Source organism: Pithys albifrons, chromosome 4 (genome assembly GCF_047495875.1).
Source record: "Pithys albifrons albifrons isolate INPA30051 chromosome 4, PitAlb_v1, whole genome shotgun sequence".
Classification (NCBI taxonomy): domain Eukaryota; kingdom Metazoa; phylum Chordata; class Aves; order Passeriformes; family Thamnophilidae; genus Pithys; species Pithys albifrons.
Window position 1 is genome coordinate 30,921,141 of NC_092461.1, and position 15,892 is coordinate 30,937,032.

At 43.8% G+C, this 15,892-nt stretch overlaps 1 protein-coding gene across 12 annotated transcripts in view; it reads left to right on the forward strand.

Moving 5' to 3' along the window:
* Positions 1-15,892, forward strand: part of PTK2 (protein tyrosine kinase 2) — a 186,268-nt gene that overhangs the window by 66,747 nt on the left and 103,629 nt on the right. For all 12 annotated transcript variants that reach the window (XM_071553777.1, XM_071553772.1, XM_071553775.1 and 9 more), the window contains one exon: positions 13,961-14,187. In XM_071553777.1, the coding sequence (XP_071409878.1) occupies positions 13,993-14,187 (195 nt within the window). In that variant the 5' untranslated portion in view covers positions 13,961-13,992. The remainder of the gene's footprint in view (positions 1-13,960; positions 14,188-15,892) is intronic.

The following is a 15,892-nucleotide window of genomic DNA, read 5'->3' on the forward strand; positions in this document are numbered from 1 at the left end:
TTCTAAAATTCTTTTTATCAAGACTTTCCTTCCTCTCTATTAACGTTGCTCCAGTTTTGTGGGAAATGGGAATAAAAAATAGCCTATTTTACTTCTTTTCTCTGCTGGGAGAAGGATTTTCCCATCAGGCAGTAGGTGGGATGTAAAACTGTTGCCCTTCTGTTCTTGCAAGGACAGTCGCCTCCTGCAATAAACTAAAGTTGCTCATAAAATGTGTCCTTTGTGACTGACTGGGCAGTTTCTGTAGGGCCAGGGCCCCTCAGGTGTTGAGGCCTCTCCTTCCTTACCCCCATACACGGGCATTTTCCAGCACTCTCCACTTTTCCATGGACACTCCAAGGGGATTTGCAAAAATTCAGGCCATACTGAGCAAAAAGGGTGGATCTTGAACTCTTTAGGTTGTTGATTTGTTAATTACGGCCTGTGTGTTCTTTGACATTGGTGGGGTGGGTAATTTGGCACTGAGTTTTTAGCTGGTCTGTTATTTTGGGGTTTAATTGCTACTTCTTTGTGTTTTTTTCCTCCTTTCCTCCAACTCCTTTCAGGCCACAGAGATGCTGTTTGTTTTCTCGCTGTGCAGTGTTTTGTTTAGCGTGTAAGAGTAGATAATATAAATGTTACAATAACTTGATTTATAGTTCAGAGCTTTCTGTCACAACAACATGTTCTTAGGAATACTCTCAGCATAATTTGCTCTCTCTGTTTAATCTTAATTTTATTGCATTGAAACAAACAGGGAATTGAGGTCTCTCCTGCAAGATGTCCTGAAAGAATTGGCAAACTCTATCCGAAATAATTTCTTTGTAAATACTTTAAATTAGTGTATACTTTTGTTAAAAGCCTTTTAAAACATTAAGGTAAAACTGTAAGTTTATATTCTATAAGAATAGATGCTGTGCAACAATATATTCCCTTTTTTCAGTTAGACTCTATAAGACAGAGCCAGTCCTAGAATTATGTTGTATATCTGGAAAATAAGAAACCAAGTATTTGGTCTTTCCTGTACATTTGTCTGAATTATAAAAGCATCAATTCCAATTTTAGGGGGTGTTTAATATCAAGTGTTTTGCAGATGACAAAATTTGATAATGAAATCAGACACTCCAGTGTAAAACATCCAATCCTTTCATACTATTACTATTACAGTGACTGAATTCAGTGTGCAAGGGAAGGTGGGGAAGAGATGGTTTTACTAAATTCCTTTGTTTATCATAAAAGTTAGTAAAATATGAACCAAGGTTTTGTTTAGTTTTGCCTTCATCTTCAAAATATTTATGCTGTTTCTTTTGATTAATTAAAAAGAGAAGAATCTTTAATTGTCTAATTTGAAGAAAAAATATAAAGGAGCATGGATTGGCATTGAGAAAAGTCTCCCACGTTGGAGTCGGCCACAGAAACCTCAGTCTAATGAAGAAATCTTGAAAGAAATGCAGCTCTCTGCCCTTGAGCGTGGCCGAGGATGGTTCAGGGAGTGGGTGGGTGGGGTGGACTGAGCTGCAGCTTTCACAGACTGCCAGGATTTATTCCTGAAGGGTTTGTCTTGCAGCCTCACCCTCTTGCCGTGTCTCACTTGCTGCAAGTACAGCAGTGCCACAGGCTGTGCAGCTCGAGCTCTTGCTGTGAAAAATACATTTTCCACAAGAATAGTGGAAAAGGGATGAGTTCAGTCTCTTTATTAACTGACATCTCAAATAATTGCACGTTAATGAATCAGAATTTGCTCTTTCTGAAAAATTTTCAAATGCTTTAGCGTTGCAGGAAGTGAAAGATGGTGGCTTGGGGGTGTTGGTTTAGGGAATTGGGCTTTATTTTTATTTGTTTTGCCCAAAGGGGTAGAGCAAACCATGAAGTCTCATCAAGGATGCTGCTCTGTGCTCTTTGTGTTAGCCAAGTATTCTTCTGTTCACCTCTTAAAGTGGGAAAACCAATTTCCTTCTGGGGTGTGAAAATCATGTGCAGCTCATTTCTCTGCGGCAAATCGCATTAACTCTTGATGTCTCAGCTTTGCCTCCGAGTCGTGTTGTCTTTGACAGGAGGAAATAACTGCGTTTTCAGGGAGCTTTTCTCTTTGAATTCGTCAGCCATGAAACTCATTGGCTCAGTGGAATATTCTGCAGCTGATTAAAATGTAATGGCATCACGTTTCCGACAAATGCTGAGCATCTTTAAAGACCATACTTTGACATTTACAAAATATTGGGAAATAATTAGAGCTTGGATGTGTTTAGGCTGCTGGTGGCTGTGCCTGGAGTCTCTCGGATTAACTTTTTGCTTTACACTTGGTTGGAGTTGTTTGTTCTGTCCTGTGTTCAAATGGTCTCTGGCCAAAAAGAAGCACCACATTTGTTACTTGTTAAAAGTCCCCACCAGCACCTTCAGTCCCAGTCTGGTTGCAGAGCTGGAGATGGTGTCACGATAGTCAGCTCTGAGATGCTTCCTTGATTTTGGTGCAAATTACCGGTGCTCATCACCGACTTCCTGGTGTCAGATGCAAACAAGCCTTACTTGTCTGTCCTGTTCCCCGGGAATTCCATCACCTTCTTGCCTGTGTTAGAGATTCTTGGTGGGTTTTTTCCAAATCTGCCCACTTAGTTGATCAAAGGTTGGTAAGTGGCTTTAAAGGAAGAGAAAAAAAGGTTAAAGTTGAAAATGACACTCGAATTGTTAACATTGGTATTTTAACCAAACTATTTTTGCTTTCTTTAATATTTACAGTGGAATAATTCCTGCTCCTCTCCTGCCTGTGCTCTGCCCTCCCCTCACCTCTCCTCTTCACCTCCCTCTTGACCAGGAATTGAAATTAGTTAAATAGTTTGGTGTCAGAGGCTCAGAACTGTCAGATTTCACCTGTGAACCCCAAGCAAAACTAAACTCGCACCAAAACCAGAAAAAAAGAAGCCTGGACTGATAACTCAGAAATCATTTCAGCAGCACCAGGAGGCCACAGAAGGGAATCAAGGGGTGTGTGGTTGGGAGGAGTGGAGGAGGAAACCCTTGGCAGGGAGGGGAGGGAGGTGGCAAGTTCTGCAGCTTTGGCAGCAGCAGGGACAGGTTATTAGGCTGGTGAAGCAGCCTGTGGTGGCAGCTTAGCTTGCTTTGACAAATTAACTCAAATCTCTACACAGATACACTCTTCAGAAACAGTCATATATCAATCCTGCAGCTTCTTACAGAGGCAGATCTGAGAAACCAGAAAAACTCCCTCAATGGTAATTGACCGTGCAACTACACATGAGAACTTGAGGTGTGTGCAAGAAAGTATTTTAGGTGTTTTTTAAAAAAAACCCACAGAAAATATTGCATGAGTGATGGGACATCTTTAACTTCGTTGGTTTTTTTTAATATACTTATCTGAACCTTTTTAAGGATGGGAATACACAGTGTAGACTTTTTTTCTAGAATTGTTATATTTTCTGATTTGCTCTATCATAAAAGTGTTATTTGACCTCTTTTAGCTCTCTGACTTGATGTCAGTCTCCTCCAGGCCTGGAAATCATCCTCTTGCACTGGCAGCTGTTGGCTTGATAAATGCAGCCCATAAAACACGGCATGAGGAGTCTGGCAGAGCTGGTGTGTCTGTTTTCATCTTGAGTTTTTTGGAAGCACTAAGGGTCGTATTTGAGCTGTTGTGATGAGGCCAGAGCAGGCCGTGAAGATGCTCTGGGGGGTTGAAGCAGCCCCTGCTCTGGAGATGGGCTGAGAGCTGGGGGTGTTCAGGATGGAGAAGAGGGAAGAGAGAAGAGAAGGCAAGGCAAGGCTCTGGGGAAGTCTCAGAGCACCTTCCAGTACTGAAGGGGCTCTGAGAGAGCTGGAGGGGACTTGGACAAGGGCATGGAGTGACAGGAAAAGGGGGAATGGCATTGTGGTTTTGAAAGAGATGTTCTGAAGATAAGATACTGTGAAGAAATGGTTCCCTGCGGGTGGGGAGGCACTGGAACAGGTTTCCCAAAGGAGTTGTGGCTGCCCCATCCCTGGAAGTGTCCAAGGCCAGGTTGGATGGAGCTTTGAGCACCCTGGGCTAGTTAAAGGTGTCCCTCCCTGCCCATGGCAGGGGGTTGGAACTGAATGGAAAGAAACTGCTTTTTGATTTCCTCTCTAACTACAATGAAGTCTTTATTTTAAAATAAATGTAAGCATACAAGGAGCACATGCTGCAAATATATAAAAATGCTGCTTCCTGAGGCTCTTGTGCAGAGGTGTTTTAATTACCAGATCCTTTTATGAGAGATTGTGTTTTCAGGCCAGGTGAAGGGTTGGGGTAGCCCCTCCTCCCCCCGGATTAATATTCCTGTGTGTTCTAATAGGGACCGAAGGAAGATGGATTGATAGCTCTGTGTGTGCTGTTGGTTTACAGAGGTGTCTTGTTTGTGTAACACCAGCTTAATGTATTACCACCTGCTGTTCCTGCAAATGGTGAGATTGTGGCACACAAATTGCATATTTCATCACTGTGGTGGTGGGAATTGATTTATTGTTTCCGGGGAAATAATGGAATAGCATAAAAATGCACGACAAAGTCAGTTCCATCTTTATGAGCTTCCTAGTACCTAGTCATGATCAAATGACCTCATCACTGTCTAGAACTCCCTGAAGGGAAGTTCTGGCCAGGTGGGGGTTGGTCTCTTCTCCCAGGCACTCAGCAATAGGACAAGGGGGCACGATGGGCTCAAGCTCTGCCAGGGGAAATTGAAGTTGGAGATCAGAAAAAAATTCTTTCCAGAGAGAGTAATCAGGCATTGGAATGGGCTGCCCAGAGAGGGGGTGGATTCCCCATGCCTGGAGGTTTTTCAACTGAGATTGGGTGTGGTACTGAGTGCCATGATCTGGTAAAGGGACTGGAGTTGGGCCAGGGAGTTGGGCTTGATGATCTCTGAGGTCTTTCCGACCCAATCAATTCTATGATTCTATGAAATATGTTATAAAAAGATGCAGTAAATTCTTGTGGGGGCAGTGAGACCTGCTCACGTGGTGTCTTCAGGTTTGCCCCAGTTTCTTGACCATGAAGGTGTTAAAGCACTGACCCCTTATGTGCTGTGACACCCTCCCCTGGCGAGGGCACTGATGGTGCTTTGGGGGATCTGTGCTCGTGGCTGTGCTCACTCACCTTCTGACAGGCTGTCCAACAACCTGCCAAGACTGCATTTTACTGCCATGTTTGAAATGTGTAGCAGTTGAATTAGGCATTTCTGATATTTCTGACCCCATTCCACACTTCTTGAAATGAGGGTGAGTCTCAGCTGCTTGTCTGGTTTTCCCCGGTGGGATGGGCTGGACCGAGCGGTCGCTCTCATGGAAGAGCCATCACTGGTTGTGGCAAAGGTCATGTTGTGTTCACTGCTCCTGACCCAGGGTGTCCCCTTGCCATGGGAGGGGACATGGAAACAGTGCCGCACACCGTGACTGAGTGTTCTGGAGATCTTCCTGCATGATTTTTTCCACAATTTGAAGTGACAAAACCAGTGAAGCTCCATTGTATCAAAACCTGCCTTGCTGATGTGGGTTGATGCCAGGTCTTCCAGGTTCCAATTATTTTTTCTACCACAGACCATTATTTTATCCTTTAAAGTATTAGGTTTCTCTTTCAGAGAACTTTGTTGAAGGAAGCCCCAAAGTAAATGTATTTCAGCTGGTTAATACCAGTTGGAATGACCTTTCCCCCCTTGTTTAAAAACTTTAGGAAGTGGTGGCTCAGTTGGAAGTAGAATGGTGTAGTTGCAGGTGTTACCTTCTTCAGCTCAGATGTTTTAACCTTTTTGGTGGTTTGTATGTCATGCAAAGCCAAATCTTTGGGTGATCCAATGTATATGCTGGAGATGGTTGTGGAAAAACAATTAAAATAGTTTTTCTAGCATCAGTTCTTTGGTAAATGGTTGTCTCTTTCCTGTCCCCACTTTCTGGACGTTGAGAAAATGCCCCAAACACATTCTGAACCCACTTTGTCATAGTCAGGCTATTAAGTGAGAGCTGTCCCTTAAAATTGTGACTTCCTCAGTGTCAAACATCCAGAAGTCTTGAGGGGCCTCTCATATTCTGAGTGGATGAATTGTTTTAAATTTCCTTTCTAAGGCTGTATCGAGTTGTGTGTGGGTTTGTGTGTGGGAGGGTTATTTTTCGTTTTGGTTTATTTGTTATTTTTTTGTACTAAAAAGAATCTTAGACTGCTTTGGGTGCAGTAAATGGAGATTTCAGGAGAAACAACTGCCAAGCTGGTGAATGGTGTGGCTGATGTTTAGGTCCTCACAGCAGAGAGTCTTGAGGAGCCAAGAGATGTGATTCCTGAGGGGATCCGAGGGAATATCAGTCACTGCTCGGTGTTGAGCATCTTGTGTAAGGATTCAAAGACACAAATGGTACCTGCCCAGTTCCAGCAGCCACAGCTGTGAAAATCACTAATATTTGTGTGTGGAGCTGCAGGAAAGGAGCATCTCAAAAAGCTTGTGATGAGGAGAATTATTCTGGTCAGCCTACACTGAACCTCCATTCAAGCACTTGAATAAGAATCACTTTATTCCTGATTTCCACCTATATACCAGGGGCTGTAATTACTGCCTTTGGAAAACACTTGAGCCATAATAGGCTTGAGGAAAACTTTTTACAGGTCATTGAATTTTGCAATAGGCCATTGTCACGCTGTTCCTCTTGAGCACTTAAGTGCCTTTTGTCTGGTGGTTAAAACCATTAAGGGGATTAAAAATTAAAAGACAGTTGGGACATTTTGGGTTGTGGTCTGGGATGGCATCACTGAGCAGTGTAAAACTGGGAAAGGCAGGGTTCAAATGCAGGAGTAACCAAACCCAAATGTGTTAATAAGCCTTGATGGTGCATGGCCAGAATACCTCAGTGACTCTCCTCAGCTGCCTCTGGTTTCAGGCACTTCTAGTTTTTAATTTCTGAGATCCACACTTGCACCATCACCAGTTCTCATTAGTTTTCCTGTTCTAGAAGGGCAGTAAACTCTCCCTGCTTGTATTTGCTTCTGAAGCTGCTGAGAGGAGCCTGTGCTGTCTGGGCTCCATAAAGCAGCATTTCAGCCAGGAGTAGCAGAGGAGATTATTTGAATTCACACAGTTTATTTCAGTCTCTTGTTTTTGATATTCATGGGGAAGAGCTGCTGCCAACCAGCAGTACAACTTCAGAATAGATGGAATTTAATTTTAAGCTTTGTTTTAAAACTGCTCGTTTCTGAGGCACCTTTTGAAAGAAAAGTGCCCCCCTGTAATTCTCTGGGGCTTGGTGGAGGCAACAACAGAAAATGCGGGGGGAGATCAGTGTTTGCTTGGATTTCAGTGCTGACCTCAGTGGAGGTTCAGAGTGCTGGTGAGAAATTAGGCAAATGTCTGCCTGGATCCCATGTTCTAATTAAAGCATATTCAGACATTGATTTTCTTGTATTCCCAGTACAACTGATGTTTCCTCACTATTAAATTTTTTATTATTAAAAATAGAAAACGGTGCCAACTCCACGGGGAATTGGTGGCAGCACAGATTATGCAATGCTTCAATAAAAGTGGGTTAAACTGAGTATTTAAGGTACATTAAGGCTTAATCCTGTGGGATTTTTAGGGAGAAGGATGGGTACTGGGCAAGACCTCTTGGGAAATTTGAAAAAATGCTGTTTGACACCACAAATACTTCAGCCAGTTGTCAGGCCACAAAAACTTTTCTTTCTCCTTCACCCCAAGGTGCAGCTTCCCCAGGCACAGCCCCCACTCCCCTGGCCCACAGCAAAGCCCCTGCCCAGTCCTTGGGCAGCCTCTGCACAGCACCTGGGAGAGGGGGAATATGCCCTTTCTTCATTTAATTGAGATGGTACAATTATTTATTGATTGATTTTTGTTACACCTGTGTTTTATCAGCCCCCAGGTGCTTCAGTTCACGTGGGTCTTGTAGTTCACACTCCGAATTCTTCCTTCGTGCTCCCCTGAATGTTTAATCTCCTAAAACATTGATGTAATTGAAATAAATGTTCCCATATTGGCAACTTGTATTGCTAAACTTGTTATGACTTTGGTCTGTGTTATCTTTGAACTGTATTGAGACATAGAATTAATAACTGTTCAGACAATTGTATTCCCTGGAGGGAAAAAATGGAATTGCCAGTACATTTTTTAGGTTCATATTGATATACTGAAATACTTGGTGAGTCAATTTAGCCTGAAATAGATACTAAGAACTCGATTTTAAAATTGTTCTAATGTATCTGGCTTTATGCTGTGACCTGGTAGCCTTGATAAATGCTTTTGGCTGCAAATGTTATGCTTAAAAATACAAATATCTGTAGGAGTGAGGAGAGAGCAGTGACCAGGAGGGGATCAAAGAAGAGACAGCAAGAAAAATAAATAAATGTGTTCTTGGATGTAGTCACTGCAAATATTACCAGTAACAGGGAATACAGTGAAAGGTGTCTAAGGAAGAACAAAGGGTTGCTGCTTTTTTCTTCTGCTTTTGAACTGAACATCAACATTAGAAAGGATAAGAACAAGAAAAATAGGCTCAGCAGGGAACAAATAGGGACATTCCAATGTGACTTATGGAAATAGCTGAAATTATTGACTGTCTCTGAGAGCTAAAGTGATGATGCAAGGAAAAATACCCCTTCTCCTCTCCTTCTGTATTTGTTCCTGATTGGAAATCACAAACCTCGCGGTTTTCTCCAAGTTTCATCCTTAAACCTGCATCCTCAAATGTGTAACCAGCTGTTGGCATCAGGGAAATGCACAACCCTTGTTGCACACCTGGAATGTTTGCCCTGTGGCATCTCAGTGTTTGTGTCAGGCACTGACACCCCAAAAGTCAGCAGTGCTCTGGCTCTTAGCACAGACCCCAAATACAGCCTTTGTGGTGGGGATTGTGGTTAAAATGGTCTGTAACCTCCTGGCTTTGGGTGAGGCTGAGACAGCCAAGGCAGCACTTACAGGGGGAGTCACAGCAGGATTCAGTGCAGGCTGGGAGAGCAGATTGAGCTGCAAACTCGGGAGGCGTTTGCTGTTTGATGGGAGATGTGTTATGGATAACTTATGAACTTAGAGTGTGAAATAAATCCTTAATTTAGTTTTCATCAGCCAATCACAACATTTTAGAGGTTGGAAGGCACCTGTGCTCAAGCAAGGTCAGCCACAGCAAGTTCAGGACTGTGGTTGGAATGTCACAGTGGATGGGGATTCCACATCCTCTGGGCAACCTGTTGCAATTCTCCCACCTGTCTAGTGCAAAACTTAATATTTAAAATACTTAATATTTCTCTTAGTTACTTAAAAGAAAAAATTCCAGTTTTGTCACATCATGTCCATTAAAGCAGCATTGTTTATTGAGGATACAACTAATCTAAAATCATTTATTTATTTTAATAATAGTAATATTTGAAGTGTTTTAAGTCTTGTAGAAGAATTACTATACCAGGACAAGTGAAATAATTGAATTCTGAATTTTTATTGTATTTTTTATAAATTCTTACATTTTTAAAATAGATTTTATAGATTCTTACAGATTTTTGTAGGTTGAACAGAGTTATCTTTTTTAGAAATGTGCTCTCATAGCTCACAGATGTTGGTGCCTTCAAGCCTGAGACGGGGATCAGAATATGGAGGTTGAGGAGCAATAAAATTCCGTGGTATCTGCAGAGGACCATGTGAAGTCACAGTCTGAATAATTCCATCATGGCTCCTTGGAACACGAACTTGCTGGTGCTGAGTTGTTGGCCACCTGCCAACACTAATAAGAGGAACTGTTTGTCTTCTTAATTTTTTTTATTGTATTATCAAACTGCTGATGTCGAAGGCATTATTGGCATTGAAACTATTTCCCTTATGAGACTACTTGACTTTACTATCAGTTTATTAATCAATTTGTAGTTAATTGATTTAAATATTCTTTAATGACTTTTGACTATCTCGTTAGTGGGAATGATTTAATTCCTGAGCACTCAGAGGTGGTGGTGAAACGTGACTTTGAACTTTGATTGTGCTCCTGGAAGTCACAGCACTGACTTTGTTCTGAGTACAGTCAATGTGGGGACCTGTGAGCAGGAGTCACACTGAGCAGAAAATGACTCCTGGAAGGATTTAACTTCCCTCAGCCTCAGGTGCTCCCACCACAGGAAGACACAGCCTGGTACCAGTGCAGCGCCTCAGCAGACCCACCCAGGGTCACCAGGCAGGGCTGGTTTGCTTCGCTCCTCCCCACGAGCTCAGAATGATCCTGCGCAGTATTGAGAGATCCTTGTCTTTCCTCTGAAAGGCAAGCACTGGGAGAGCAGTGTGGGAGCCCAAAGGGGTGGTGGCACAGCACAAGTTTGAGCACACCTGATTTGAGACCGTTGGTCTGAATGTGTCCCAGCTCTTTATTCCCACAATATCCAATAAAGTACAGTAGAATTAAGTCATGGAATCGCAGAATCGATTGGGTTGGAAAAGACCTCCGAGATCATCAAGTCCAACCCTTGGTCCAACTCCAGTCCCTTTACCAGATCATGGCACTCAGTGCCATGTCCAGTCTCAGTTTAAAAACCTCCAGGGATGGGGAATCCACCTCCTCTCTGGGCAGCCCATTCCAATGCCTGAGCACTCTCTCTGGAAAGAATTGTTTTCTGATCTCCAACTTCAATTTCCCCTGGCAGAGCTTGAGCCCCCTTGTCCTATTGCTGAGTGCCTGGGAGAAGAGACCAACCCCCACCTGGTCAGAACTTCCCTTCAGGTAGTTCTGACAGTGCTGAGGTCACCTCTGAGCCTCCTCTTCTCCAGGCTAAACACCCCCAGCTCCCTCAGCCTCTCCCCACAGCACTTGTGCTCCAGTCCCATTACCAGCCTTGTCATGGAATCATAGAATGGTTTGGGTTAAGAAGGGACCTTCAAGACCATCTCATTCCAACCTTCCACTAGACCATGTGGCCCTGTCCAAACTTGAATCCTTTCAGTGATGGGGCCGCCACAGATGCGCCCTGTTCCAGTTTTCCAGATTTCTGCCCTGTATCTGATCTCAGTCTGCCTTCGCTTACCTGGCTATGGCTGGTGTCTCCCCATGGCAGCACACGCTGCTCTTGACTGAATACCAGGAGGACTAAAGCTGCTCATTAAACTGGGATCTGTAATGGCAGGATTACACACCAGTCTTGTTTGAATTTAGAACAGCCCAAATAAGCATCCTGGTCTTGGCCGAGCTTTCTTGATACCATAAAACTACCAGGCAGCTCTTGTAAAGTAGTTGTTTGACACATCTGTGTTGGGCAAAGTTTGGCCCCGGGCAGAGTTTTACAGTCACATCACAAGCTCAAACCCCGGGGCTGGTTTTAATGGCAATGTTAATAAGTCCATAGCCAGAGACATGGCATGTGTTTCTACACCTCGTGCTATCAGATTTACTGCTCTTTTGGTGCTCCATAAAGTAAGCACTGGGGTTTTTCAAGGAAGTTGTAAGGAACCCAACGATGATCAAGTTCTGAAGTAAAAAAACTGCTTTTCTAATTTTTCAGAGAGGGTTGTTTTGCCTTAAAAAGCCTCAGTGAAATAAAACCTTATGAAAACTGACCCTGTACCCAGCACTGTCAGTCTTACATTTAGTTCCACATTTTCCCCTCGATGTGATGAATATGGAAAAAATTATAATAGTATTTTGCCTGTCCATTGAAATCACACCTCATAAGAGCACTTTGTGCATACAAACTGATGTCTTGCATCACTTTTCTGTTTGCTGCTCCCACGGGATGTAGATTGCCCATATTAACTCTGTGGTCTTCTAAATGCTTGTTTTGGTGTTTCCCTGTAGCTTTTCTCTGTTCTTTTTCAGCCACATATAACCTGATGATTGTAAGTGGATGGAGTATGGTGAATTAATATTAAAGTGGGTGCTCTTTTTCCTCTGTGAAAAAGTGACTCATCTCACTTTGGTTTGTGGCAAATTTCCCTGCTGTTCACATATGTAAACTTGAAATAAAGCCCAGAGGTCTCACCAGTGACCTTGGGGTAGGGTGGGATTTTCTGAAGGAGGCAGAACATCCTGCACAAGGTCAGTGGCTTTGTCTGAGCCTGAAAACCGATTTCATTCTGACCAGTTGCGCTGCTCAAGGGCCTGCCTGCCTGGATTTATCCCCACCCTTTGGACCTTTTGAGCAGACCTGTGGCTATTTTAACTTCAGAAGAAAGGAGCCTGGCAGTTAGAAGCTTGCATAGTCATGTTGTCTTGGGGTCAGTGTGCCACAGGGAAGGTTTTTATGCCTGTCTCAGCTTTAAAGCCACTGTTTATATGTAAACGGCTGGCAGGCTCCTTGGGTGAGGAGAAGGAAATCAGGAGCTGTGAGAGGCTCCTGCATTTCAGTTTGTATCTCTTGGTTTGGGATGGAGAGAGGAGCAGCTTTAATGTGCACAGAAGATTGTACTGATGGTCAGAACGAGGAGCAGTAAAGCTGCAGTGGTTTCTTGAGTATCCACAGATGTGAAGCTGTGGCAGGTGGGGAAGTTTCCCTCAAGGGAAGTGTCCCCTTGGCTTCTCTTACCATCTTCCCTGAGGGCAGGACACTACAGGCCTTCTGTCTGCCCAGTGGCAAGTTCTTGGAGTTCTGCTGGATGAATGCATTTCAACCATTTATTCTGGAGCTAAAGACTTCCTGCCCAGATGGGCTGCTGTTTCCTCTCTATCTGCTGGGCTGAATTAGGTGATGCTTTAGACCTCCAGTCCTGTTTTAGCCTCACACACATCGTTATCTCCAGCCTGTAGATTCCAAGCTTTGATATGACTGGTGCTAATTCCTGCTAGCTGAGCTGCTGGCTTGGTTTGGCATTGCTGGGGTGAGGACCAGCTGCTGCTGGGAGGGGGATGCTCTCCCCTCGCTGCTCCCCCTGACCACCGGCTGCTTCTGCTGCTCAGGCAGCCCTGGGATCAAAATGAGCCAGCCCTAAAATCCAAATAACCTTTTTTTCCCTCCCCTGGCCCAGTTTTGGGGAGGTCAGCAGAGCACTGTGGCAGGGCAGTGCAGCCAGGCATTCCAGGAGCTCAGTGGGATCAGGGATGTCTCTCTTGCCTCACAGTGAACCAAACCCGAGGCTCAGGCGTTCACTTTACTACCAGAAAGGCGTTCGCAGCTCTGTGCCAAAAACAGCGAGTTTAGTTTATTTTTAACCTCTCCACATTTTCAAAACTGCCTCGCCACTGGCTGCTCGCTGTGAAGAGGAGGAGGAGGTCTGGAAAGCTTGTCCAAGCCCTGGAGCAAAGCCCTGCAGTGCTTTGCTCTCTCCAGCCAGCAGACTGGAATGATGCTCAAGAGTGGCAGGCAGGGAGGAGGTACTGTTTGCTCTTTTTCTCTTGGACTGCACTGATTTCCAGACACCATCTGCTTGTGGCTGACTAATTAGGAGCAGAAGCCAAGAGGCAGTTTTCTTTTTCCTTGGAGATGCAGACTCATGCCATGGCATGCCTTTTGCCACCAGAGCTGGAAATCAGGATGGCTGAAGATAAAACTTAGAGGCTTTGTCAGGAGCTGATGAGAGGAGAGGCAGCAGTCTCAGTGCTGCCTCAGCAAATAATGACTCCAGCTCTGGTCACACCGATTCCCAAAATAACACAAAATGAGTGATGTGATGGTGTCTTACCCTTGGAACAGAAGAGCCTGGTGTTAGTATGGAGAGACTCCATAAAACCAGACTTGGCAGAATTTAGGGATGGAAACTCCTGTTAAAACTGGAAAGTGCTATTTGTGCTTGAAGGCTTTGTCAGGTACCTGAGTTAAGTCACTGGGAAACAAAAAGAAAAGCTTTTGTTCAAGATACCACTTCTGTAAATGCTTGTGTTGTTCACGTTCAGATCACTTGCTCTGAGCAGGGGCTTGCAGTTTGTCTGGTCGTCACTTGGACAGGTTTAGTGTTTGTAGATACATAACCTTCCAGAAAGGTAAGGAGGCTTTATGGTTTTCTGGTAAGTGTAAGATTCAGGTATAACTAAACCGAATTCCCTCTTTGTGTCCCTTCCCTAGAATATGACAGATACCTAGCATCCAGCAAAACCATGGCAGCAGCTTACCTTGACCCAAACTTGAATCACACCCCAAGTTCAAGTGCAAAGACCCACCTCAGCACTGGGATGGAGCGTTCCCCGGGGGCCATGGAACGAGTCCTGAAGGTTTTCCACTACTTTGAGAACAGCAGTGAGCCAACCACGTGGGCCAGCATCATCCGGCACGGGGATGCCACTGATGTCCGGGTGAGTCTGCTTTCTTAGCCCTCTGGGGCCATCTCTAGGTTAAACCTTCACTGAAAAAAGTGGGAGGTAAAAGTCTGGAAGCAAACAAACTCAGAAGTTTTATGGTTTGTTTTAAAAGAGTGTTTACCTTTTTCATATTGTGAGTGACTTCAGAAGAAACTTCAAGTGGTACCAACTTCCCTGGGTGGTACCAATCTGATGTATGATTGTGTAATACTTTAAATAAATTAGAACTGGTCCCATTTTTGCAGAATAGAAACTTGAAATTTAGAACAGTGACCATCAGTACAGATACCACTGCTGGTGTCTGTCACTTTTGCCTCTTTGTACTCCCCTGTGTGTAACCTCATGCCAGGGAGGGCTGAGATGAAGGAGACATCAAATTACCATTCTCATGTTTAAAAAAAGCATTAAAATGTATTTAAATGTAAGATGTGTGTATTCACATGTTTAAATGTTCAAATATAATGTGTGCATCACTTAGGAAAAAAAAAGGTATTATTTGGAAACTCCTTCCCCCATAGCATGGGGAAATTAAGCCAAAGGGTCCTTTTTCCCCTCAGTAAGCCCCTTTGTTCCCCTCCCTCTGAAAGTCACCTGCTGCTTCTATTTTTGTGGTGTTGTCCTTCAGTTCATCTACATTAAAAAAACAAAGGGTGGGATTTTTGAGTCAGTATCTGCAGACTTAGAGGTATGTGGAAATGTTATGTATGTGTGGAAACAGTTTGTTCTGAAGCATCTCTAACACTGACATCTTTACCTTTTGCTGCATTTATTCTCTCAGTTTTTGAGGTATTTCAGCTGAAATGGAGCTCAGTTTGACATGTCAAATGCTTTTGTGGTTTGCTTGGGTTTTAATTATCCTGCAAGAGCACAATCTTGTGTGGTGGTGGGTGGTGTGGGGGTTGTTTTCTGCTGTGAGGTTGTTGCTGGAGAAGCGGGTTCCCATCTGCTCCTTCCTTCCAACAGAACTTCAGATTCCACTGCAAAGATGGGAAACTGCTGAAGGGAGTGTTGTCACAGTGAAGGTGACCTGTTGTCTCCTTCTGCCCACCAGAAGTGAAAACCACACTGAGGAGTGTTGGCTGTTTGACCTTCCTGTCCTTCTCTTCATTTCCCAGCACAGCTGCATGTGCTGGAGCCCCAAGAGCTTCCTCAGTGGAGCAGGTCTTGTCACCTTAACCTTAGACCTGGGAAATCCAAGGGTTTTCATTGCTGATAATCATGAAATCTTTCTTGGCAATTCACTAAGCTCCTGTTTGTGTCCAGGGATATTTGGTGAGTGGACAGGTTTGAGGTACAGCAACAGGAATCATTATCATCAATTGCATACACTTAATTTACATGGAATGGGGGTTTTTGGGTGCCACTTGAAACATTTTTGCTCCCTGGCTTAAGTATAATGGTTTGACATATCTAATGTGATTTATTAGTTTCATACAGTGTATTAGTTGGTATAAGAAGATAAAAACTATGTCTCAGTATGTTTTTAACCTTGCAAACCTTTCCTGGAATGAATGTGCAGGGTTCTTGATGTGGTACTTGAAACAGGGACTCTCTTTCCAAAGAACTGTGTAAAACCCTGACAAACAAAAGCAGAGATTAAATCTGTTTTTTCCAGCTCAGAAATACCTGTGGTTATGGATTTTAAGGATACAACACTTACACTCCCTGCAAGAAATTCAGTGCTGAATTCAGTTTGCAG